The sequence below is a fragment of the Miniopterus natalensis genome, chromosome 5 (genome assembly GCF_054644295.1).
Source record: "Miniopterus natalensis isolate mMinNat1 chromosome 5, mMinNat1.hap1, whole genome shotgun sequence".
NCBI lineage: Eukaryota > Metazoa > Chordata > Mammalia > Chiroptera > Miniopteridae > Miniopterus > Miniopterus natalensis.
Window position 1 is genome coordinate 15,971,005 of NC_142085.1, and position 26,395 is coordinate 15,997,399.

The window sequence follows — 26,395 nt, forward strand, 5'->3', positions numbered from 1 at the left end:
AAGCCTCATGAGAAACGCCAAGTTGAGGTGTTTTCTGGGAGCAGTCAGACCTACAAAGAAACTGTATGCCACTTAACCTATCTTTTGGATACTGGAGGAAATGGCTGATAGAAAAAAGGGTGGTCCCTTGCAGTCAAATTACACTGCTATCAAGAACCACGAGGAAGAACAGCAATTCCCTTTGGACTGTCCCTCAGGGTCATGTCCAGTGGCCACCAATGACAGCACTGAGAATGGTATGGGCTGCCTCATCTGTGTGTCAGCGATAGAAATCTTTTTCTAGCTGGCATACTATTTCAGAAAGCTTGACAGAGCAGGTCCATCAGTCAGTTCTTTCTGTCCACTCATGAGGGGAACAGTGACCCTGAAGTATGCCAGTAGTTTGAAAAAGAGATGGGGCTCTTTCTGTATGAAATTGAGATTTTTACTGACATGCAGATGTGCTTTAGAGTTATGTTTCTACAAAAAAGTTCTATAAACAATAGAAAACTTCTAGCATGAAGTCACAAGATGTTAAAAATAGTACAACACAATAAATACAACTACGCCCTCCACGGCCCCAACTACAGAGGAGTAGACAGCTAACAGTTTGGAGGGAACAATGCTTTGAGAGGCCTGCACAGCTGACAAGCTCAGAGCACCACCCCCGGAAGAGGGTGTGGGGCACGTCTGTGCCATAGAACAACTATACCAGACCCCAAGTCCTGTTTCCCCAGCTTCACCTCTTCCAGAGCCTCTCCTGCCTGGGGGCCAGCACCAGCTAAAGCTGCAGCTTCAGCCCACACTACTACACTCAGTCCTCACTGAAACCCTCATCGGTGGATTGATGACAGGCCTGCCTTTGTGCAGAACACCTGGACACACACTATATAGTTTCCCTATGGATTAAACTTGTCTATGGCCAGCAATGACCTCAAGGCTAGGGTCTGCATACATGCATTCTATGCTTATAGGACCATCCAGTGATCTTCAGGACTGGAGACCCATATTAGGAAGGCATATTTTCTTTTGGAAATGGCCCATGAGAGAAGTGATCAGGGACCTGAAAGGCCATGAGATTTTTGAAGGCACCTGGACTCAGCTAGTCCTACAAGAGACCAGTGGCTTTGCTAGCTGCTTGTCACAGATGTAGCCTAGTTGGTCTGGATTATCCTTAGATGCCAATGGCATCACATGACACTAAATAGGGTACTGTGGCTCTTGTGCCTGAGTGGACCCTGGGGCTGGGGAAACCACATTGAGGTCATTCATGGAAGGGCATGTGTGAGCTCTAAGGGGGATGTTAGCACTACAGATGCTGACGGAGCCCTGGTCCCTGAAGGTACTACACCTGATACCGCATCCAGAGCTTAGCAGTAGCCTGTACCATGGATCCCACCAGCTGACCGGATTCTTGCTCAAAACGGGGAACTGGCCCAGTTCAATTCAGTACTCAGCACCTGACCCAGACATCCCACTGGGGGATGGGGAAGGCTCCCTGCCAGCCCAGCAGTGTGGGGACTAAGCGGGACTTGCAGTGGTCCAGGAGAAACTCTCGGCACAAGTCGTTCAGGGCTAAGCCCTTGCCACAAGGTCGGCTAGTTGCAGTGTTGGGTATAGCACCCCTAGTTACTGCTCTGCACGGGTGTGTCGCTGCATGGGGCGGGAGGGCTTGGGGAGAAGGGCTGCTCTGCTCTAGCTTTTCTCTCTTGGAAAAGCCAAAACTCCAAGTAGAATGGGAGATACCTGGGAGGTCTAGACAGCATGGTGAAAGCCCCAACTCCCTTTTTGGACTTTAGTATAATTACTTCTAGCCCTGCACAGGGCCCACTCTCCAGCTCCAGACCTGGATCTCTCCAGGCTGACGATGGTGGTGAGGTGGCAGTGGAGAGGGGCCTAGAGACTAGCTACGAAGGAGACGAAGAGATGACAATAAAGGCCAAGGAAGGATGCCCAAAAGCTTGATTCAGGGTTCAAAGATGGTAGCCAGGCCGCCCTCCTCGTTGTCCAGCACCTCTGTCTCCAACACTGGCTTTGTTTTTTTGAAAAGTGATGGAAGATTCTTAATATGAACTTCTTTCCGGAACTGCTCTCCCAAGGGTTTCTGTGGAAAACAAATGAGAAAGAACTAATGCTGGACCCTGAGAGTAAGTTGTTCTGTTTTATGTATGTATGTATGTATGTATGTATGTCTTTATTGATTTCAGAGAGAGGAAGGGAGAGGGAGAGAGAGAAACATCAATGATGAGAGAGTCATTGATGGCTGCCTCCTGCATGCCCCCCACTGGGGATGGAGCCCGCAACCTGGGTATGTGCCCTGACTGGGAATTGAACTGCGATCTCCTGAATCACAGGTCGATGCTCAACTGCTGAGCCACACTGGCCAGGTGATAGTAGGTTGTTTAAAAGATCATCTCACCATAATGGCCAATGACTACAGCTGGGTTCTGGTTTGCCTGAACACACAGTCTAAGAAGACCACGAAGTGGTTGGGAGCACAGAGGAAGGAGCATGACTTACCCCAATGCAACCAGCAATGAGGCGTTTGAATTGGTCCTTTCGGCGCTTGTCAGCAGCTTTCTGCAGAGAGGGGTTCAAAAGCTTGCAGTCAAACTGGTCCAGAGAGTCTTTCTGTATTTCAGGGATCTGCTCCATAACAGCTCTTATCTCCAGGTACCTGGGACGCTGAGAAGTGAGGGTAAACCCACTCAATGGAGTAGGTTTGGGCTCTGCCACTTTCCCCATTCCCTGCCACACCCACTTGTCAGCAGCACTAGCAACTTGGCATAAGGCCCAGCTGAGTGGGAGTGGCTGTGAAGGGTGAGGCCGCAGCCGCCCTCTCCCACTCACCAGCGCCTCGTAGATCTGGAAAGCCAGGTGCACCAGGGAAGCCATGCAGCCGTCATGCTGCCCGTGCGTCTGCAAGCCCTTCAGCACGCTGCTGAAAAGCCACGTCACAGCATCTGAGAGCAGTGTCCCTGACAGCACCTGGGGAGACAGCTGTGCTCAGGGCCAAAGTGAGACTCTGAAGGCCCCCAGCACCCCAATTCTTCCAAACGATTCAGTCAATCCTTATGACCCAAACTTTCAAGAAGGGGCAAATAACCATACTTGTTTGAGGAGAGGCCAGCAGAGCTGTGTAGTTGTCCTCTGGCAGGACAGCGTATCCTTCCAGGCCAGGGAATTGAAGGCTGTAATTAACAGTGCCGTACAAACGTCCTAACAGAAAAGCATGAAGAGTTACAATGGGAAGGTAAGCACTTTCTCCGAGTATTCTTCTACATTAGGGGCTGGGGTTTTAATAGTAGGTATGCAGGAAAATGATGAGAGAGAAGCGAGCTTATTTACTCTGTGTGAATCAGGTGGTCAAAAAGAAGAAAAAAACACCAATATAGAGGAAACCTATGTGCAGGAAGGAGACAGAGCTCGGGCCTGGGAGGCTGAACATGAGAGACTGGCATCAATGTGCCTGAGTTTTTCTGAGAGCCTTTGCCCACAATAGGGGAGACACCACGGCCTTGAGCTTTCCACACTGTTTTCTGGGGTTTTAGGAATAAGGAACTTAACTTGCATAAAGGAGTAGTACCCCCCACTTTTCTGAAGGCATCAGAGAAGAGTGGAAGCTGGCTCCATGGCGGGAAAAGAGACAAACACCACCCACACCCTGCACCCACCTCGTGCTTCATTAGGCACTTGCCCAGGTCTGTGAGCTCCGCCATGGCTGAGGGGGTCACCTCTGTGGCCATCATCTCTTCATCTGTAGCAGAGAGCAGAATGTTAAACTCCAGCCTTTCAGAACACAGAAGTCTATCCTGTCCTGACAGGAGCCCACAGAGTAAAGGAGAGTTGAGTATCCTGGGCTGACTGGTGGTTGAGTAGCACTGGATGGCCCCCAGGCCTCATGAAAGGGTAGAGAAGCCGCTGTCCACGGCAGATCTAGAGATGCACCTAGCTCTACATTTGGGAAACTTGGAAATGAGGTTTTCTGGACAGTTACTTAAAAAGCTGCAAATAGTGAGGGTCTTTCGTCATTGAACAAATATATGAGGACCCACTGTAGACACTAATTTAGTTACTGGGGATATCACAGGAATAGGACAAAGTCTCTTTCTGATGAGAGTCGACATTCTAGTGAGGGTGACAAGTAATAAATGAATACATAAATAAAATAATGTCATCAAATAAACAAACAAAAAACCACATAACATCAGGTAAAAATAAGTGCCCTGAAGAAAAACAGAGCAGAGCAGAATATAGCGTGGTTGGGTTGCTATTTTTGATAAGCTGGTATGGAAGACCTATCAGAGGTGACATCTGAGCAGAGACCCAAATGAAGCAAGGGAACAGGCCAATTATATAGTTGGGAGGAAAAATTCTAGAGGAAACAGCCAGTGCAAAGGCTCTGAGGTGGGAGTACAGTGGAGAAATACAGCAGGAGGGCCAGCAGAGACAAGAGCTAGATGCACAACACCCCGTCCACATCAGAGTGCTCGGGAAACAGTTTCTACAGGGACTGACGTGGCTACAGAAGGGACGATATTTAGGAGCCTAAGGACAGACCTCTGAGGGCCACACAAGAGACTCACCATCTCCATCCGCAGGGGGAGCAGTACTGTGGTCAGCACCTTTCTTTGAAACACAGCACACCGCTAAAGCAAGAAGGCAGGGTTACTGGGTTTTACTACCACCAGACAACAGCTGCCTCAGGCCAACAGATCCCAAACTGTCTCTGGGCAAGTGAGGAGAGGGGAAAGTGGGGTACTGTCCAGGAACAACATCAGCTTCACCAACAGAAATAGACGCATTTGACCAGACTGTGTTCTGATCCCTCTTCAAGTTCAATTAACTGGAGGGAAATTACAGAATCCTCTGAGACTAAGTGACCAGGAGAGGATATCTAATAAATCTTTGGTCTACTCTGTATCTCCAACAAATGACCAAAAAGAGAAAGAAAATTAATCACCTTCATGTCCAAGAATTAAAATTTCCCCCCTATTTTGACAAGGCTAGGAAGTTATTCCTACCATTAATCCAAATTCCTCCTGCTATTTTAGACTATTTCCTCATATTTTGGCCTTAGTATGAACAAATACAACTGTTTGCCATTCATAAAATGTCCATAGGTTGATTTAAGGACTACCTTGTTTCTACCTAATTACTTCTCATCAAAAGGTCAGTATTGCTGCAAACATGCCTTATTGCGGCTGGGTGGGTGACCAATTTTTTCTCCTAAAAAATTCGTCTCTACTACCCCTGGTTCCCACATGCCACTTACTGATTAGGTCCATGACTTCTCGAGTTAACATCCTCACCAGTTGTTCCTCCAGCATCTCTTGAGACTCTGGGTTTTCATCTGCTGTCTCATCTTCTCCACTGCAGAACACCAGGGGGCCAAATTCCATGGGAGTGCAAAAAGGGAAGGACAAGAAAAGCAGTGACCCTAACCAGACCCTCCTGCCCAGCTCCTTCTCCTGCCTCCTCCTGGTCTACATTCCATGCAAATATTGGGAATGGACAGCAACGATCCATTGAGGGACATTATGACTTGTGACTATCCAGTTCGTAGAGGGTCCTGGATCAGAATTCTAAGTTGGTAAGATGTCTCAGCATTCTCCTAAGGCAGCTGACGGTGCCCCTTATAAAGTCTGAGTCTGCCGAATGGTCACAGGCAAGCCACCTTCTCAGCCTTCATCTAGGCTGAGAATGACCATGACCCACTGCTGTTCTAGCCCTGGGACAGTGGAAACCCCCTGCCCCCTTCCAACCTTCTCCCACCCCAAACTTGGCTCCAGCTCATCCACCAAGGAGAAGAGATGTTCCTTACCACAGCAGGCTCCTCTGGTTGATGACCTGCCATTTTTGGGAAAGCCTCTGGGAAAACAAAAAGGAAGTGCTAGTATTGGGTAGAAGGTTAGAACAGATAAATATCTAAAGTCTACTTCATGATTAGAATTAGGCAAGGATGACTGCAGGCATCAAAGGCAGTGCCTTGGGAGGCCAACAAGTCTAAAAAAACAGGTATGGTTTCTGTAACCTTCCACACCCACAATGAGGGCAGATTGAACATGTGTTTGCTTGGAAAGGATCAACAATTTTAGAATTCCTGGGTCACTCTGGACACATTCTTTCACCCAGTCAGTCCCCTTGCTTAATTCTCGAGTCAGGGAAACAGAACCAGGGGAAACACTCCTCTGATCACCTTTCCTCAAGTAACAAGAGGTCAGGAGCAGAATCTGACTCTGCAGGTGCTTCGTGGGCAGTTAAACCAGTTTAGTTCTTGGGGGACTGCTCAATCCAAAGCAGCAAGGGGAAGATGGTTGCACAGGGCTAGGAAACAACACTTTCAGGAGCTTTTGACTTGCAAGACTCATGAGAGGCCATGCACCTTAAGAGTCCACTTTGTTACCCTTTCCTGACCAATCTCTTACCATGTGGAGGTAGGTGAAAAGAGGTCCAAGGATAGGAGACACCAGGGCTTCATAGTGCTCTGGGGGACAGAAGAGCACCAGAGGCTTCACAAAGACCCATGGCACAGCAGGTTAAGAAGTTCTAGCACATGAGTACACCCTCCTTATTCTAAAGCACCCCTTATCTGTCAGGCAACAGGTTGAACTCTTGGGCAGAGTCAACCCACAAAGGACTTGCAAGATGCCAAGAACATCCTGTGTTCATCTTCAAGCTCTTTTCTGAAAATCTTAAGCTGCATGTATACTCATTTCCATTATATTTTTAGTTTCACTGTCCTTTCTTCCATGCTGCATGTTATGGGCACTGAGTTGTCTGAAAGCAGGGCAGAAAATAGGAGGGACACCTTGTAATAAACTCCCCTTTACTAATCTCCTTATAACTCATGGAATAAAGATTAACTAAACAAAAAGAAAAGGACCTGCCCTGGCTGGTGTTGCTCAGTGGTAGAGCTTCAGCCAGCGCACTGAAGGGTCATGGGTTCGGTCAAGGGCACGTACGTGGGTTGCGGGTTTGCTCCTCACCCTTGTTTGGGGCACGTGCAAGAGGCAACCAATCAATGTTTCTCCCTCCCTTTCCCTCCCACTCTCTCTAAAAATCAATGGAAAAAATATCCTTGGGAGGATTAACCAAAAAAAAAAGAATCTAAGTGACACCGAAGCATGAAAGAGCAATCGAAGGAGCACCTTACAGAATATACAAGAGGGCTGAGTGGGATGGTAAGGATTTGCCCCTAAGAGCAAGAGCTTTCAAGGCCCCCTGGCCCGCCTTCCTGTTTTTCCTGCTATTTACTTCAATCTTCTTGTCTTTTTCCCCCCCTTTAAATCCTCACTTAAGGATATTTTTATTGATTTCAGAGCGGGAGAGAGAGGACAGAGGGAAGTGGGGAGAGAGAGAGAAACATCGATGTGCAAGAGAAACATTGATTGGTTGCCTCCCATACCCACCTTGACCTGGATCAAACCTGCAACCTAGGTATGTGCCCCGACTGGGAACTGAACCCGCAACCTTTTTGGTAAATGGGACAAGGCTCAACCAGCTGAGCCACCAGCCTGACAATCTTGTCCTTTTAACGTAGTCATTAAACACTCAGATATATTTTCCCATCTATTCCATGCCGCTCAGCTGTGCCTCCTCTGGTGCCTAAGAACTGTTCCTGTATTCAATCTTCTGGGTTAGCTAGGGACTTTGAAAGGATATGAAGCATGGGTCTGAGTCGGTAGTCAGGAATATTGTTCAAATTGACGAAGGCTGAGCTGAGGAGCTGGGTAGCCAGGTGCTCCACAGTGTAAAAGTCCTGCTGCATGGAAGGGCCTGCCTTCCCCAGGATATGGAAACTGAAAGGGAAATCATAGGCAATGACAAATTCAACATCTATTACTGCCAGCCCTGACTGCCCCGGGAAGTCTCTGTGCCAAGGATCTTTGGTACAGAGACTTCTAGTCTACAATAAGACTTCTCAACTAGAAAAGCAATTGTATTTACTCCTTAAGAGAACTTTAGCTTATTCAGTATACTTCAAAGATGTGGACTTAAATCTTTTATCAAAAGTGAAAATAACACCCCTTCGCCTCCCACTCTTAAGGAAACCCCTTGATAACAGATTCAGCATGTTTTGAAAGTCAGCTATTGGTATCTTTTAGTACCCAAGATCAACAGTAGCCTTCATAACTTCATAAGTAATATGGATTTACAATGGAGAATCTCTAGTTAGCTTGGCTGATTCGAGCTCTGGGTGAGTGAGGCCAATGTCCTGGGTGTGGCAGTGCACAGGAGGGCCACTTACCTCTCCATCCCACAACCAGGGCCAAAAAGCAAACTCTGGCCAGCCACCTCCCAGTGTCCCATAAAAAGTAGGCTTTGGCTGGTAAGGTGTCTGAGAAAATGCATCCCCACCACTCTGTCGTCTTCTTTGGTCTCATTATTTTATGCACCGAAAACAGAAAACTTGGGCATAAAATATCAAGTCATGGCTAGGACTGAGGCACATACGACAATTACAAAAAAGCAAATGTAGGAAAACAGTTCATTTTCATTTGACACTAGAATCATTACTTCCCTGTCAAATTCTTGCCTCATCTTACTTGACTTTAATTCTAGATCAAAAGTCCAACCCATGGCCATTCCTATACAAGCATGTCTAGGAAGAGAATGTGGGAAGGCTGCATTGGCTCATTACCAGTTTTCATAGAGGGTGGAGAAGAAACGCTGCATTCTTTCCAAGACTGTTTTGTAAACAGGAGAGTCATTCAGTTCCAAGAGAGGCTGAGGTAATCCTACAGAGAAACACAGGTCAGGTACGTGCTGCTTCGCTGCCCAGGGTCTTGATTTACCAGCACGCAACCGCAGGCAGATGTGGTTTGGGGGTGAGGAGTGTTATAAATGCCAAGCAGCTGGCCAAGTCTTCTACCAGCTGGAGGTGCCAAGAGTTATACTACCTTGGTAGGAAAAGGTGAAAGCTATTTAAGTACCCAGGACTTCAGACTAGACATGGATACTCCAACTTTTGCTTGGGTTTCTCCAGACGGGCCTTGTACCAAAACATACAATGACAGCGCAAAATGATCTCTCCATAAGGAAGTGGGGCCTCCCTTTTAAAGTTGTGAAACCTCTTTTTCAAGCAAAATTTTATGCAAAGCCCAAGATGTATAATAGATCAAAATGAAATCCACTTACCTCAGTATAATTGTCTTAAAAGATCTACACTTCTAATCAGAGATAATTTTATATTTAAAGTCCTGCTCATGGTTGGAAGCTGCCAGAAGGAACTGTTTGTCCATTCTAGTATGTTTTGGTTGGCCATATATTTCTATAGCAGGGGCTCCTGGTTTAATGTGAATAACTAAATGCAAGGGGTGGGGGGGTGAGGTGAAACATCTACTTTTATAATGGCAAAGCACTGCTTGGAAGTTTTATTTTTACTGGTTTCTGCAACACGGACCTTACGTGTAGTGGTGCCAAAGGAAATGGTCCAGGACCACGTAGATCAAGACAGACATAAGCTCTGGAAAGGCAAACTAACACCCTTCCTTTCATTAACAGGAATGCTTACTGGATTGCATAACAGTAGCCAGGCCCAGGCAGAGGTTATGGCTGGGAAGAAAGAGATGCTGTGGGGTAGTGACAAAGCTTCAGAGTCAGCATGAAGCTTCAGAGATGGGCACAAGGTTTAGACAACCATGGATGTCTGTAGCTCTAAGTTCTAATCATCAAAGCCTTGTTCTCTTTTGTTCCAGCCACACGAGTCCAGCCCTCTCTATTCCCTGGACATACCAAGCTCTTTCCCGCATGCCTCAGCATCTTGTACCCACAAGGCTGTTTGCCCAGGATGCTCAGCATCTCCTTTTGTCCCCAACGCGGTCAGCTCCTACTCATCCTACAGGTCTCCACTGGGGGACAATCTTCTGACTCCTCCCCAAGACAGTCTCACAGTCTTTTTCCTTCATAGCGCATTTACAATTATGATTGTATAGTTATTTGCTAACAGGAAAAATGAGTTAAAGCAACATTCTAATCCAGGAAGCATGGCTTAGAAAGTATTCCTTAAAAATTTTTAATAACATATAACTGATAAAAGCTATTTAAGCTTAATTGTTTTAATACCTTTCCCCCACACATAAAAGGCATAAAATTATGCTAATATTCTTCAGGTAAAAAAAACATGGTTTATTTATAACCTAAAGGCTCTAACACACATTACTACCTGCAGGGGTTAATGTGGGATGGGGATGGGGAGGTGGCAGGGGGAGAAACTGAGGACCTTCTCTGTATGCTAGGATAATGAAGTAAATGCATTGTTCCTAGAGTGCCTGTAGGAACTCCATATATGCATTTCTGAACAAACGGGTGGTTAAGGTAGTGCCAGGTGACAGGAAGCAGACAAGGCACCCTGAGGCTGCTTGAGAAGCCTATTAAAGATAAGGTGAACTTCAAGAAAAAAAAAAAAAGGCTAGATTTCTTACCTAAAATAGCAGATTTTTCCACTTCAAGCATATCCAGAGCCTTTGTGAAAGGCTCTACCATTTTGGCTAGCATTTCTGGTGCATATAAAGTATTGTGAGTTCTAAAAGAAAAAAAGGATGCTATGTGAACTTTTCCTAGTCTGTTGCAGAAGACAAAGTGGGTTTCACCTTGTAATTTAGTGATACTACACTTCCACATAGACAAATCAAATCTCTCTGTCAACACTACTCCTGACGGGGAAAAAGGCGGTATAAACATTTAAATGTGTCCCTGGAAAAGAGAACAGACTTGAAGCTATTAAGTACAGATGTAAAGTATACAACGTAAAAGCAATCAAGATGAGAACCAAATCCTGAGATAGCTAGACAATATCACAGTCTGAAGCTAGAAAGCAAAATACTTTAAACTTGAGGCCGTGCCCTGACACTCCATCTTCTGACTGCCAGCGACACAGGATGAAATGTCAGAGGCATTGTGGATTCACAGGCAGGAACACAGAGTGAGTAGTAATATGCTCCCATTTTTCAGATGTTCTGTCTCCATTCTAAGAACATGGACCCTACAATGTTCTTAACAGTGGTTTCAGGTTCCTGGAGGAACATCTACAACTCCCAGAATGTGCATCTGTTACCCACCAAAATGACTTACCTGAGTAGTTACTGGCTTTGTATGCCTATGGAGGAATGACTGTGGACCTGATCTACATGCCATCTACAGTAGTCCCTCTTGCCCAAAGCATTGGTACCAATGAACAATCTACAACCAGAGAACATCACTACCAAGTTTTCTTTTAAGAGTTAATTAAAACATCTCAAACATACAGAAATTTACAAAATATAACAGACGCCAACAAGGTTACATATTTAAGATGCCCATTGACCAGATCCTTTTAGACCACGCTTATTAAAAAACTCCAACCAAACCAAACAAAAAACCCCCTCAAAATTGTTTTTAAAATCTAACCATGTATACTTACTAATACACTCAAACTGTCTTTTACAATGCCACTTAAGTTAATTCCAGTTTATTTCCCCATCTCCCTGCTAAAAGCTAATAAGATTGTCTCCACTCTTTTGCTTAAACAAAGAGCCCAGCAATGAGCTTTTCTGCAGAGGTCTTCTGTGTACACATGTGACAGTTTCTCTATGGTGGATATAAACAGGTAGAATTACTGGAAACTGATCCTTTGCAACTCGTGGGTTGCAAATGTCTTCTCCCAGTCTGTGGCTGACTTGCTTACACTGACATTTGCAACAGGCCTTACTTTTTTTATTGTGGTAAAATACATATAACATAAAATTTACCATTTTCAAGTGTCGTTTAAGTAGTATTAAATACACTCACACTATTGTGCAATCATCACTCCCATAAGTATTTTCATCTTGTAAAACAAGCTCTCTACATATTAAGCAAAAACTCTCCATTCCTCTCTTCCCTGAGCCCCTGGCAACTACCATTACACTTTCTGTTTTTATGATTTTGACTACAGTATGTACCTCACACAAGTGGGATCGTATAGTACGCGAACAAAAATGGGGCTACTTGGCAAGGCTGACAAGATCAGTAACTGAAAGTACTGATGTTTTGAACTTGTAAAAATTCCTAACTGACCAGATTATAATGGGAAGTCACATCCTAAGGCCTATATGATAGATTAATCTCTACCCTGAGCAAATCCTATCATTGTTTTTGTTCAAGAACAACAAACTTAAAATGTCAAATGTCAAAATGATCTCTTCTTCAAACTCCAAAGATAAACACCTTAGTATGGTGGCACAACCCTGACATTCTTCATTATGATCTTTTACCTACATATCTCTGTAAACTATGTATGTTAAATGTTAACTATCCTGCACCCACCAATGTAAAAGAAGTATGTATCTCTCTACTTTACTTTGCATCCAATCCTAGAGATTTCCCTTGGTTTACTTTCTCCCTCCTTAATCTGCCACCAATGGATTTCATGTAACCTTCCTTATGTCTTCTTTGATTCAAATGTATAAAATAAACTGCAAAACTGTATTCCTTGGGGCATTATATCTCAATCCTTTGAGATTTTGCTTCCCCAACTGGCCCCAAAACCTTGGCTCAAACTCTTTACACCTTTCTTCAGGTTTGGAATTTCTCTCGTCAAGTATTTCTTTTTAGGACTGGCTTATTTCACGTAGCATAATGACCTCAAAGTTCATCACATTGTAGCATACTGCGGGACTTTTTCTTTTAAGGGCTGATTACTGTTCCATTGTGTACACATACCACCTTTTGCTTATCCATTCTTCTACCAATAAATACTTCGGATGCTTCCATGTTTTAGCTACTGTAAATAATGCTGCTCTGAACATGGGTATATAAATATCCCTTCGACATCCTACTTTCGATACGTGATTTGCAAATATTTCTCCCATTCTGTGGGTTGCTTTTTATTCTGTGAAATCATGTCTTTTAATGCAAAAAATTTTAAGTTTTCATGATATCCAATTTGTCACCTGTGCCTTTGGTATCATATCAAAGAAAGAAATTATTGCCAAGTCCATTGTGAGCTTTTGGTCTATGATTTCTTCTATAAGTTTTATTGTTTTAGGTTTTACATTAGGTCCTTGATCCACTGAGTTAATTTTTGTGTATGGTATTAGGTAAGGATTCAACTTCATTCTTTTGCATCTGGATATCCAGTTTTCCTAGCACCATTTATTGAAAAGACTGTCCTTTCCCCACTGAATAGTCTTGGCTTTTTTTTTTTTTTTATCCTCACCTGAGGACATTTTTTCCATTACTTTTCAGAGCGAATGAAAGAGAGAGAGAGAAACATCAATGTGAGAGAGACACATTGATTGCTTGACTCCAGCATGCACCCCAAATGGGGCCAGGGATTGAGCCCACAACCAAGGTACATGCCCTTGGCTGGAATCAAACCCGGACCCTTCAGTCCGAGGGCCAATGCTGTAACCACTGAGCAAACCAGCTAGGGCTAGTCTTAGCATTCTTGTCAAAAATAATTTGACCATATATGTGAGGGTTTATTTCTGGGCTATCTACTCTATTTCATTGGCCTATATGTCTGTCTTTATGCCAATACCACACTGTTTTGATGAAGGTTGCTTTGTAGTAGGTTTTGAAATCAGAAAGTGTGAGTCCTCCAGTTTTGTTTTTCAAGATTGTTTTGGGTATTTGGGGTCCCTTGAGATTTCATATGACTTTCAGGGTGGGTTTTTCTATTTCTGCAAGAAGCATCATTGGGATTTTGATACGGGCCGCTGAATGTGTAGATTGTGTAGGGTGCTATTGACATTTCAATAATATTAAGTCTTCCAATCCATGAATATGGGGTGGTGTGTTGCCATTTATTTATGTCTTCTTTAATTTCTTTCAGCAATATTTTGTAGTTTTCAATGTATAAGTCTTTTAACCTCCCTGGATGTTAATTTCTAAGTATTTTATTCTTTTTGATATTATTGTAAATGCAACTGTTCTTGTAATTTCCTTTTAGATTGTTTACTGTTAGAATATAGAAATGCAACAGATTTTTGTGTTATTTTATATCCCACTACTTTGCAGAATTCATGAACAGTTGACCCTTGAGCAACACAGGTTTGACCTGCACAGGTCCACTTATACATGGATTTTTTTTCAGTTGGGATTTTTATATCATCTGTGAATAGAGATAGTTTTACTTCTTTTCCCATTTGGATGCCTTTATTTCTTTTTCTTGCCTAACTGCAATGTCTGGGATTTTCAGTACACAATGTTGAATAACAGTTGTGAAAGTAGGTATTCTTGTCTTGTTCCTGATGGTTAGGGAAGAGCTTTCCATCTTTAACCACTAAGTATGATATAAGCTGTGGATTTTTTCATGTTGAGGAAGTTCCCTTCTAGTCCTAGTTAGCAGAATGTTTTATTATGAGAGGATGTTAGATTTTGTCAAATGCTCTTTCTGTGTCAATTAAGATGACCGTATGGTTTTCCCCCTTTGTTCTATAAATATGGTATATTACACTTATTTACCTTTGTATGTTGAACCACTCTTACATCCCCAGGATAAATCCCACTCGGTCATGGCATATAATCCTTTTAACACGTTGTTGGTTTCAGCCTGCTTGTATTTTATGAGGCTGTCCACAACGGTGCCTTAGCCTTTACCTCCTGCTGTATGGAGCACAAGGAGAGGTAACAAGTGCCATTTACTTTTAAATATTGCAATGTGCCATCATTTTAGTTTCTGAATTAAGTTATTTTAGGAAGGTGTCTCATACTATGAAATGATCTCTGATAAAATCAGTTTCCTGAAGAAATTCAGTCTTAATTTTGACAAAGAACAGATGAAATGTTTCTTATTCTTTAATTAAAGTGTCATTGTGACCCTGAGATATAATTTAGAAAACAGAAGGGTTAATGCATCACATATCAAAGGCCTCCGGAGCTGCAAGAGAATCTTGTATTCCTTATATTTTCCTTTCTTCCTCAGGAGGTGGTACCATGGTGGCTGCACTTCTAACTCACAAGCAGAGGAGGACTCAGAGCACATGCTGCCTTATCTCTGACCGCCGGTCAGCTGTTCATAAGCAGGGACATCTACAACACCTAGGAATACTCAGGCTCCTGAAATACCACTTTTCCTGACACACTTGCAAGTTAGAGCTCTGTGCTTCTACATTAAGAGGGACTAGTTACCGCCTGGTAAAAAAAAGTCAATTAGGTAATAAAAGTTTTAACTCTTTGACAATCTGTACTTATCTGAAATACACGGGTGAGCAAAAGTAGGTTTACAGTTGTAATATAAATAAGTGATACAATAATTAATAAATAATACAAGAATAAACTGTTCTGCATACTCAAAACTATAAACCTATTTTTGCCAACCCCTGTATTCTTAGTATCACCAGCTAAGAGTATAATCCCTATGCTAAATAAGACTTCATACACATAAAGATTTCAGCAGAACATATAGAAGATATACAGAAACAATGTAACAAACTTCAATTTAGCGGAAAACCTGTTATAAAGAGATAATGATGACAATGTGCCTTTTGAGAACTGGAGAGTTCTGCTCCCCATATTTGTCCTCTATCCAACCCACTAGAAACATCACTGTCCAACAGAAATACAATGTAAGTCACATAAGCCACTAAAAATTTTCTAGCCAGCCAAATTTAAAAAGTGAAAAGCAACAGGTTAATCATATTTTATTTATGCATTAAAAAATGCATTAAAAAAATCATTTAAATACATTATCAACATTAAAAATTATTAATGAGATATTTAATTTTTGTAACAAGCTTTCAAAATCTGGTGTGCATTTTATACTTCCAGCTTATCTCCATTCAAACTAGCCACATTTCAAGTGCTCAACAGCCAATTACAATAGTGGATACCATGGTCAATCGCACAGCTCTAATGCCTTCTTTGCTTATCACACTATTTGACAAGCAGTTAAAACTCATAGCTCCGATATAACTGGTGGAAATGTAAATTGTAAATTAATTAGTACACCACTTGAGAAAACTATTTGGTTCTAGTGGTGAAAACTGAAAATAAGCATACCTTATAAGCCAGGAATTATACTCTTATGTGTAAGATTCTACTTCTACTCAACAGAAATTAGGTATACACCAAAAGACATTTACAAGAATGTTAATAGCAGCACCATTTGTAGTAAGAAAGCACTAGAAACTGCCCGAAAGCCCAATGCTAGACACACAATTAAGCTACAGCATACGCTCACAGTGGAGCACACAAGCTCGAGAACGAGCGGACCGCAACTGCGCGCGGCGCTCCGGGTGCCTCTCGCGAACACAATATTGAGCGAGAGGAGCCTCACAAGAAGTGCATGCCTCTGACTCCACTTACTAAGCTACGACAACCAGGCAGAACACTAAGTCAGACAGTGCTTACCCTCGAGGGGCAGGTAATGATTTGAAAAGTTGTTGGGTAAGGTGGTTCTTGATCTGGGGGCTGATTATATGGATGTATCTTGTGAAAATCTGCTTACATGCACTCTTAATTTGTGTCCTTTAGTTATATATGTTTGTGTCCTTACATCATACTTCAAGATTTACTACAAAAACAAAAGTCTAATAGCTCCAGCTGCACACTACTCAAGGAATCTAACTATTCCATAATTACAGTTAACATTTTCCAAATACCTTTCGACTGACTTTGGGATTTCCCAAAAGTACTAAACTCTTAGATGCTGTTCTTGTAGCCTCCTTGCCCAACCAGGAATGAACCCTGTTTCCAGGTCTGGGTTCTAACCACATAGACTCTGGCCATAGTCCTAAAAAGGCTGTTGGCTGTTGGGTCTTTGAGTCTGTTCCATCTGACTTTATCACTTTCACATTTCTCTAAGCTAAAGAACCCTTTGGTTTTAAAAATATAAATATGGAAACAACTTTTCCTCAACTAAATATTTACTGCCCTCTCAACATGCAAGGCATACTTCTTTTTAAAAAAAACATGTTTTTACTGATTTTAGAGAGAGGAAGGGAGAGGGAGAGAGAGATAGAAACATCAATGATGATTGGCTGCCTCCTGCACTCCTCCCAGTGGGAATCAAGCCCACGACCTGGGCATGTACCCTGACAGGGAACTGAATAGTGACCTCCAGGTTCATAGGTTGACACTCAAACACTGAATCACGTTGGCGCGCCAAGCCATACTTCTTTACTGAAATCTCTTTCCTCTTTTTGAAAGCAGAACAAAATACTGCCTATTTCCACAGATAACATCTTTCAGACACTCCAGGCCTCCAAATCGGTCACCAAGCTCTTGAAACCTTTGATTCTTAAGCTTATGGTCTCAGCTGTCTTTTGCCAGCAGAGTGTCCCTGAGACATGAGTGATTTGTTTTGCTCAGTTGAGACTCCACTCTTACATCCCTGTATAAGAGGCCAAAAAGCACTGTAACAGAGCTCTAACCTGTAACTCAGAAGTACTGAGATATATGAAGCAACAGAATTTTGCTTTGGCCAGTTATAACTGAATTCTATCCAAACACTATCTTTCTCTGTGGTAAGCATCTCTGAATCATCAAACATATCAATGGCTAACAAGCCTAGACTTGGCCTACCTCCATTTGAATATATTCGGCTCATGTGATCTATTATGGTGATTCTGACCTTTAATGTGTATAAGAACCACCTTGGAATCTTGTTATAATACAGGTTCTGGTTTAATATGTCTGGGGTAGGAGCCCATTCTGCATTTCAAACAAGCTAATGCTGCTGATGCGTCTCAGCTTGGAGAAGTGAACACCTAGGAAAGGGCGGTTGAACATGTATCACACCTCCCTTTGGCAAGATCGGCCATTGGGTGTTTGGTACATTTGATACCAAGAGGCACTGCTGATAAATGCAGATTAGCACATCTGACTATCATCCAGAGAAGCAAGTGTCCTGCTCCCAGTGAACAATTCCTTTAGTGGCAAAAGTTTAGAGCAAATAAAACTTAGCAAGTTTAAAAGTAGGGGTGAGATATAAAGAAGTAGGAGAGCACAGAGGAGGCTCAAATTGAGAAAAGCTACTTTGGGATTAGCACCGTGTTATTAACTTGGAATGCAAGACTTAATGCAGGTGGCAGCCAATGTTGTTATTATCCTCACCCAAGGATATGTTTTGTTGACTTCAGGGAGGGAGGGAGGGAGGAAGAGCGAGTGAGCGAGCGAGAAACACTGATTCTTCAAACAAAGGCTGCCTCCTGTACTCACCTGGACTGGGGATTGAACCTGCAACCTAGGTATGTGTACTGACCAGGAATCAAACCCAAAACCTTTTGGTGCAGAGGAGGATGCTCTAACCAACTGAGCCATCCACCAAGGGCAGAGCTAATGTTATTTTTAAAAAGAGACCACCCTGGCTGGGTAGCTCAGTTGGTTAGAGCATCATCCCAATACGCCAAGGTTGTGAGTTCAATCCTCCATCAGGGCACACAGAAGCATCAACGAATGAATGCATAAATAGGTGGAACAACAAATTCGTGTTTCTCTCTCATAAATAAATTAAAAAAAAAAAAAAAGGAACTCCCCATCACCAGAAAGAAACAAGTCCTAATGCCTCATTTACCACCATCATGATCTGAAGAAATAAAACAGATTCAACTGTTGAGATTCTTAAGGTAAAACAAAAACAAAAAAAACAGAGGAAAAACATTATTTGGACTCACCTTACAAGGGCCAGCAAATTGTCAAGAAGTTTCAGAATCTGTTCTGTGCAGGGGTTACGGAATATTGGATTTCCAGTGGGCGTATAACCCACCACAAATCCCCCAGCTTTGGCCTCTTCGAGGTCAGTGGGCCAGCAAGTTCGTTTTACAACACCCAGAATGCTATACACACAAAAGCTCATCTATAGAAAAACAAAAATGGAAGGTAAACATAAAAGAGGAAGGAAAGACAAAAGTGCTATTTAGAATATATGCAAGGTTATGGCAAATGTGATACAGAGACGAGAGAGAAGGAAAAGACCCCTGCTGCCGTCCCTGCTTCTTCCTTTACGGTCGAGTCCTTTCACTGCCACCTTCGAGTGCAGTGGTGGGCTCAGAAATTTCCTCTCCATGAGGATGTCCTTCCAGAGGCTGCAACCCTCTCACAGGACCCCAATAAGAAGGTGGCTTGGACATGCTTAAAAGCAAAGTGTTTAGATAGACAATATTTCATCTTTTGAATTGACCCAGTACCCTCCAGCTTAAGCCTCGACAGCTTTTGCCCTAATCCCTACTCATAGTACTCTCTCTCAACCAGCCTATTACTTGCCAGGTTAATTAATACAATTTTTGTCATAATGGAGCTAAGAACAATGCTTACTTGAATAGCAAATAACTGAAAAAATCTCAGGTTTGCAGGTTAGCCCATTTAGAAATTTGCATGCCAGAGAGCAATGGCAGGGAGGACTCACCCTGCTGACCAAGTTCTGACCTACTTCCTCATTACGCCTTCAGTCTGCAGAACTACTTAGAAACCCTTAAAGCCAAAATAATGACTTCATGGAAAACATCACCTTGCTCTGGCTGGTTGAAGGCAGCCGATCAGTTTCTCTCCCCTCCCCCTTCCTCTCTCTCTAAAATCAGTAAAAATAAACTAAAAATAAAAAGTATTGCCAGTAAGTAATATGTAAACATTTAAAAAAAGAAAAGAAAAAGACCATCTCCTCTGCTATGGGAACTAAATCAAGAATTCAAGACTAACGAAGAAAAGCAAGCAGCAGCTTAAGAAAGTGAAGATTTCTGACCTGTATAGAAAAAACATAAATGACAACACCCCTACTCCCACCTGTGGCCAATTCAACTTCCATTCCCAGAGGAGGCTCACTTACTCGTGCGCGGTTTAAGCCACAGGAATCCTCCAGGCCAGGGTCACAGCTTTTCCGATCTGCACCCACATAGGCAATAAATGCATCAACATCTGATAGCACTCTGAAGGATGGGGGGAAAGACAAGCTATACCATGATTTTAAGAGAGGACAGTTTCTTTCACAAGAGCTAATAAGCTATGATTACTTGGCCCCAAAGAACAGTTGTTATAGTGAGAGGAGTTTAATCACATTATCAGCTTTCATTTCGAAGTTTAAAATTCTCTTCTCACTTCTAAATGTTATTAACGACACTTTTAAGGATTCAAGCTTGATGGCGCTCTCCCTCTCAGGGGCATGCCTGGGCCTTTCCCTCCCCTATCTTTTCCCCTCCAGGCCTATTACCTCTGCCTTTCTAAGCTCCAAGGGCCCTTCTTTTGCTTCTTTAACTTATTTCCTGAGCCTATACAGCCCAGCTGGCTCACTTCTATTACCTGTATAACTCTCTAAATAAACCTTTTCTTATTAGGGGGGAAAAAAAAGCCCAGTTGGGTGTGGCTCAGCAGTTGAGCATTGACCTAGGATCCAGGAGATCACAAACGCAGTTCGATTCCTGATCAGGGCACGTGCCCAGGTTGCGAGCTTGATCCTTAGTTAGAGGCATACAGGAGGCAGCCGATCAATGACTTTCTCATCATTGATGTTTCTATGTCTTTCTCCCTCTCTCTGAAATCAATAAAGATATATTAAAAAAAACCCAACAAGCTTGAGAATGTTGTGTGGGCACAGGTGAGTGTCTGCGTGGCTCCTACTATGTATAGTCCCTAATGGCTGTTATTATTTCTCTATATGTACTGGTCCTGCAACCAACGCAGACACATTAGATGTCATATAATTCATTTACTCATTTCTCCTCCTCCCCTACACCTCTGTTCAGCAAGGGGATATTTTCAGTAATTAGACTACAGGCTGCTTTTAAAGACCTTCATATATCACTAGCTGTGCCAATACATCTCGATATCCTTACACTCCCACCCTGGACATATTTCTCTCTTTTTTTGGTCAATTACTGTTGACATTCAATATTTTATTAGGTTCAGGTGTACAGCATAGTGGTTAGACATTTGTATAAGTTACAAAGCTATTCCCCTAGTAAGTCTAGTACCCAACTGGCATAATATTACTGACTATATTCCCTATGCTATATTTTACATTCCCATGACCGGGCATAGCTCCTGAAATAGAACGGGTGCTTGAGTGCAGTGCCAGTCAGTGCCAAAAAATCTCCTTTACCTGTGCATGTCTTCAGAAAGCCAGATGCTGGCCACTGGTGCCATCAGCTCCTCTAGGAACACCTTTTGACGCTCATAGTTCTTGAATTGGTTGCTAATGAGAACCAGGGCTTCCATAAGGGCACACTTTTCCATTTGTGTCAGGAGTAGCTCATTGGAGAGGAGTTGCTTTACGTGGTTATAAAGCATATCAAAATTGGGCTGCAGATCACAAAGAGAAGAAAAACACTAGAGGTGGTGAAGGTCTGATTTTCAGGGAGAGGTGAGTCACTCAGGAAGGTGGGAAGAAGACCAAGGCATGCCAAGAAAGTCAGGCCTATAAGACCACCCTTAGTAATTTAGCTATAATGTTCTTTTGCCTGGACAAGCAAGGCAATTTAGGCAGAAGGTGGTTGTCTTGAGTATTTGGGTCACTGCAATTTCCCATACTACAACTGTAAAAACAATCTGTCTTTTGTCTACATCAACTTTTATAATATCTTCACAAAGATCAGTTTGTTTCACTACACACACACACACACATACACACCTGCTGTGTGTTCAGAGAAGAAATTTCTGGTTAATTTATCATTTGGAATAGTGCTAAATTTCTTCTAAAAACCCTCCAAAAAAAGACTGGGGTTCACATCTGGCTTCTCTCAAGATTAGGTATATCATTTGGTATAGCAGTTAAGAACATCACATAATACAGTAAAGAGCTGTACACTAACAGGGAAAATTTGGTCTCATCCATATGGAAAAGAACCATTTATTTTGAGGGAATATTTTGCATCTTTAACTCTACTACTAAGTATGAGAGTAAGAAGACACCAATTCAAGAATGCTTATCCTAAAGAAAGATACAGTCACTAGTTTTCCCTTTATGTGAGTATAAAGAGAACTGAATTTACACAGAACTATAACAGAACTCAACAGGTCTCAGTGACTACTTAGCAAAGGCCAGTGGCTCACCAGCACGAGCTGGGGGTAGTCTCGACATATCTTGATGATGGAGGAACAAGCGTGTCTTCTTACGTTCCTCACTGCCCGGGTTCTGGGGGCCTGGGAAGAAATATTCAACAAACATAGAGCCACTTTAAATATAATTTACAGGTGCTTCATATTATCATGTAAGTATCTCCCTTCAGAGGCAAACTCACGATCATTTTTTTACAACTGTGAGAGTATAATGGAGTGACATTTATAGTCACCATGAATCCACGTTTACAGCTTGCCCCAAAGTACCTATAGTACAAAACACCTTATCATATGACTACCCTGCCTTTACTTACCCCTTCTACTTATCAGACTGTCAGGTATTCATACTTTCACTCCCAAGAAGTTAGAATTTGTTGGTTGAATTAATGGTCTTACCTTACTTTCTTCAACAGTTTCAAAAGTGACAGATGAAAATAGCTAAGGGGAAAGAGAAAAAGGCCACTCATTAGTACAAATTGAATAAAGTTGTTTTAAACAGTAGTTATAAAGTTTCCAACAAAGTCCCAAAAGTGTTACAATATGGTAACAAAGGGGCTTTCAATTGCCACTACAAAGTTTCAGATGTTTGTTTTCTCAGATAAGTAGGAGAGGCTTGAGATTCACAATTTTACCGTCAAACATTTTACAAAAATAAAGGTCACAAATTCCCAGAACAATCCATGCCATCACACAAACACTCAGCTACGGTGATGCCTCTTCCTTCTCCACTGTTTGAAGTTGAATGATCTACCTTCCCTAATTCCACTGCGTAACTTCCCACTTACTCTTTTTCAAAACTATATATATCTTTATTGATTTCAGAGAGAGGAAGGGAGAGAGAGAGAGACAGAAACATCAATGATGAGAGAGTCATTGATCGGCTGCCTCCTGCACGTCCCCTACTGGGGATCGAGCCCATAACCCTGGCATGTGCCCTGACTGGGAATTAAACTGCCAACCTTTTGGTCAACAGGACAATGCTCAACCGAGACACACTGGCCAGGGCTCCATTTATTCTTTAACCCAATGCAATCTGACTGCTGCCCTAGTCACCATGATGGAATAACACTCTAACAAAGGTCTAATCGAGACACCTAATGGACATTCTCCTGTTCTTACGAGATTTCTGTTGCAACAAATGAGTTCACCTTTCCGAAGTTCTACTGGCCTTTGACACATAACATTTTCTCCACTTCTCCAGCTTCTCTTTTTTCTTCTCTGGGGGCTTCTCATTCTTTGCGCCCCTCCCCCGGTGATGACGGTCTCCAGGGCTCCTGCTTGAGCCACACGCCTAACCCTACCTACCCTCTTCCCTGGGGCTTCACCTCTACTCTTGGCACTTCCATGATCACACTGCCTTAACAGTATCTTCAGATAACTTTTCAATAATTATTTTAAATTATTTTCAATAAATTCTAGAGTCTAGACCTTTAACTTCAAATAGCCAATTTACTGAGAGGTGTCTCCACCTAGCTATTGCATACATGCTTCAAACACAGTATTCCAAAACAGAGCTCACTCCCTTTTCCTCCTTACCCTATTCTCCCTCCGCATCCATATTATCCCTCAGGCAGCGCTCCACTCCTCACCTAGTCACCTATACTGGGAACCCAAAAGCTATCCATACTGACCTCTCACAAATCCCCTCTCAATCTGACAGCACGCTCTGGTACCTTCCCTTTAGGTATTTCCATTTCTCAGTATACATGTCTATTAATTGCAATGCCAAATCAGCACATCTGTATGTGAGTTTCTTCCCAAACAGAGCGCTCCTAAAGGGTAAGGCTTTTCCACTAGCATGGTGCCTGATCCACAGTAAGTACAGAGTAAATATCTGACAAACGAATCAATAACTGTCTATTAACCTGTCTCACACACTTTCAAAAACAATGACATATATTAGCTTAGAAATGTCAAAATAAAGTTTACAAAGCACGTGGAATTTACCTTAGAGAAGACCTGGGGCAGGAACTCTGGTCTGTAGGTGACAAATGGAAAGAGTGCTGAGACATCAGTGAGGACACAAGACAGAATGAGAGGGTCCTTAGTGTCAAAGTTCAGGACCATCTGCAATAGCTCTATTCCATCATTAACAGGGATTTCCTGTAATACAGACATGAAAAGGTGATTGACACAGCTAATAACCACTTTTCCTTCAGACTCTTGTTTAAAAATACATAAGACAGTTGCCACATGTGGCTTTGTATACTGCTTTTCAACCTTTAAAATTTGAAGCATTACTCCATGTTATTAAAATTTTCCATATATGCTATCATGTGCTATCTCAAAAGTATAGCATCTCCTATACTAGAAACTGAGACAATTTCTAATTCTTCACCATTATATACAATGCTAATATATATCTGTGCAAGAAGTTTTCTGGCTACATTATCAATTATTCCACTTGAATAAAAGACTTTTGGGGATGGCTGGAATCACTGGATCAGAAGGTATGAATATATGTAAGTCAAGTTGCTTTCCTTCTTTACAGGTTTTATCAATTGATTCTTGATCCATTAATGTGCCCTTCTTACCATGTTCTCAGCAGCAATGAATATATTCCCTAAAACTTTTATTTAGAAGTAAAAAAAAATTAGCTTATTTAAATTTGCATTTCTTCAATTACTAATGAGGATGATTTTTTTCATATTTATTAACAACTTTAGTTTCTCCTCTATATATTATCTGATCATGTCTTTTATCTATTTCTCCATTGGATTCTAGTGTTTTTACTAATTTATATAAAAATCTTACTGCAAAACATTCCAGGCCTTTAAAAAGGTCTAACACTTTAATGACCCTCCTACAACTATTCAAAAAAGTAGATGTTACTGATACAGTGTGTATAACCTACTTTTCAGCCATAGAGGCGGCCACTATCCCGAATTTGGTGTTCATAATTTCATGAATTCCTTCATTTCCGTACACTTTTGCCCCAAATGTACACATTCCTAATTACACAGTATTGTACATTCGCTTTTGTTGATTGCTGTTTTGGGTCAACATTATGTTTATGAGAATCATCCTTATTCATCGTATAATCCTAATTCACTTCCACTGCTCGATTACAATCTATTCTACACAATATATTGGTGGATATTAAGTATTTTTCTAGGCTTAACACACAAGGCTTCTATATTGGTGGCTCAGTATATATGGGTTTTCTTCAGAGTCCAGACTTAGGAGCAGAGCTGCTGGGTTGTAGGGCTGTGTCTTCAACTAGACATTGCCAAATTATTCTCCAAATTTGTGGTATCAGTTGTACTCTCTAAGTGACATTTGAAAGAGAGAAGCTTTTTAGAGTAAGGACATCAACCCCATCCATATTTATTGTAGATACTATTCCAAGTTTGCCTTTTAAAAGTTAAATTTGTAAGTTAAAAAACATATGTAGTTAAAGCCATTAATTTTGTGTGTGATTATTTTCAGTGTTTTTCAACTTTTAGGGATCTTTCCCTAAACAGTTAATTTTCCCTAATGCTAATTATTATTATTATTATTATTTTGTTAATCCTCACCCGAGGTTATTTTTTCTATTGGTTTTAGAGTGGAAGGGGGTTGGAAGAGAAACATCTGAGAGAGACACATCGATTGGTTGCCTCCCGCACCCTGACCAGGGCTGGGGATCGAACCTGCAACCCAGCTGTGTGCCCTTGACCAGGAATCGAACCCAAGATCCTTCGGTCTGTGGCTCGACACTCTAACCACTGAGACAAACCAGCCAGGGCCCTAATGCTAATTATTAAATGATCCTATCTTTCTCATTTCTTGTATATGCTCCAGGTTGTTTCTGGGCTATTTTGCTCCAATGAGCTGTGTCTAATGCCAATTCTACACTACTTTAAAACTCTGTAGCATTAAAAAATAAATAAAATACTGTAGCTTTATATTTTACTATCTGAGGCAAATCAATCCTTATCTTCAAAATGTGATTTTTTTCCCCTCCTCCAACGCTCTTCCTTACATTAATCCACCGCTAAAGCTGCTAAGGGAAGGCTCTACCCAATGTTCTTGGATCCATACTACTGGAAACACAAGCTCAGCTAATGCCACTATGGACAAGATGAGTAGCTTTTCAACGTTTTTAGCCAAAGAAGCTCTCAGTCAAACTCTTTCACATGACAAAGGCTGATCTGCTCTGACTGACCCAGGGAAAGAGTGGGGATTGAGGGCAGAAGCAGAGCAAAAGCACTAGACTTATGTAATACTCTGCCAAGTCTGAAACTGACAGCAGTGAGTGGGAACGTTACCAGCTGAGATCTGTGACTGGCACACTCCTGGGACATACAGTGTATTATAGCTCCATTAACAAGCAGGCGAGTAATTTAATAATATTTTTAAACACTCATCTCTCTTGATTAGGAATGCTTATTCTTACCCATCTGATTTTGGTGAAGAAAATAGGTTTCAGAGTCAGGTTTACTTTAAGTCATTAACAAGCTTCAATACTACCATCTAGGGT

At 42.1% G+C, this 26,395-nt stretch overlaps 1 protein-coding gene across 2 annotated transcripts in view; it reads right to left on the minus strand.

The window, feature by feature from the left end:
• Nucleotides 1-775: 775 nt before the first annotated feature.
• Nucleotides 776-26,395, minus strand: part of XPO5 (exportin 5) — a 44,689-nt gene continuing 19,069 nt past the window's right edge. For both annotated transcript variants that reach the window (XM_016212756.2, XM_016212755.2), the window contains 18 exons: nt 23,881-24,036; nt 22,330-22,371; nt 21,928-22,017; nt 20,978-21,177; nt 19,709-19,808; nt 18,561-18,742; nt 10,407-10,507; nt 8,624-8,720; nt 7,645-7,781; nt 6,408-6,505; nt 5,804-5,850; nt 5,255-5,352; nt 4,566-4,628; nt 3,654-3,736; nt 3,091-3,198; nt 2,830-2,967; nt 2,500-2,664; nt 776-2,083 (listed from right to left, as the gene is read on the minus strand). In XM_016212756.2, the coding sequence (XP_016068242.1) occupies nt 1,946-2,083; nt 2,500-2,664; nt 2,830-2,967; nt 3,091-3,198; nt 3,654-3,736; nt 4,566-4,628; nt 5,255-5,352; nt 5,804-5,850; nt 6,408-6,505; nt 7,645-7,781; nt 8,624-8,720; nt 10,407-10,507; nt 18,561-18,742; nt 19,709-19,808; nt 20,978-21,177; nt 21,928-22,017; nt 22,330-22,371; nt 23,881-24,036 (2,043 nt within the window). In that variant the 3' untranslated portion in view covers nt 776-1,945. The remainder of the gene's footprint in view (nt 2,084-2,499; nt 2,665-2,829; nt 2,968-3,090; nt 3,199-3,653; nt 3,737-4,565; nt 4,629-5,254; nt 5,353-5,803; nt 5,851-6,407; nt 6,506-7,644; nt 7,782-8,623; nt 8,721-10,406; nt 10,508-18,560; nt 18,743-19,708; nt 19,809-20,977; nt 21,178-21,927; nt 22,018-22,329; nt 22,372-23,880; nt 24,037-26,395) is intronic.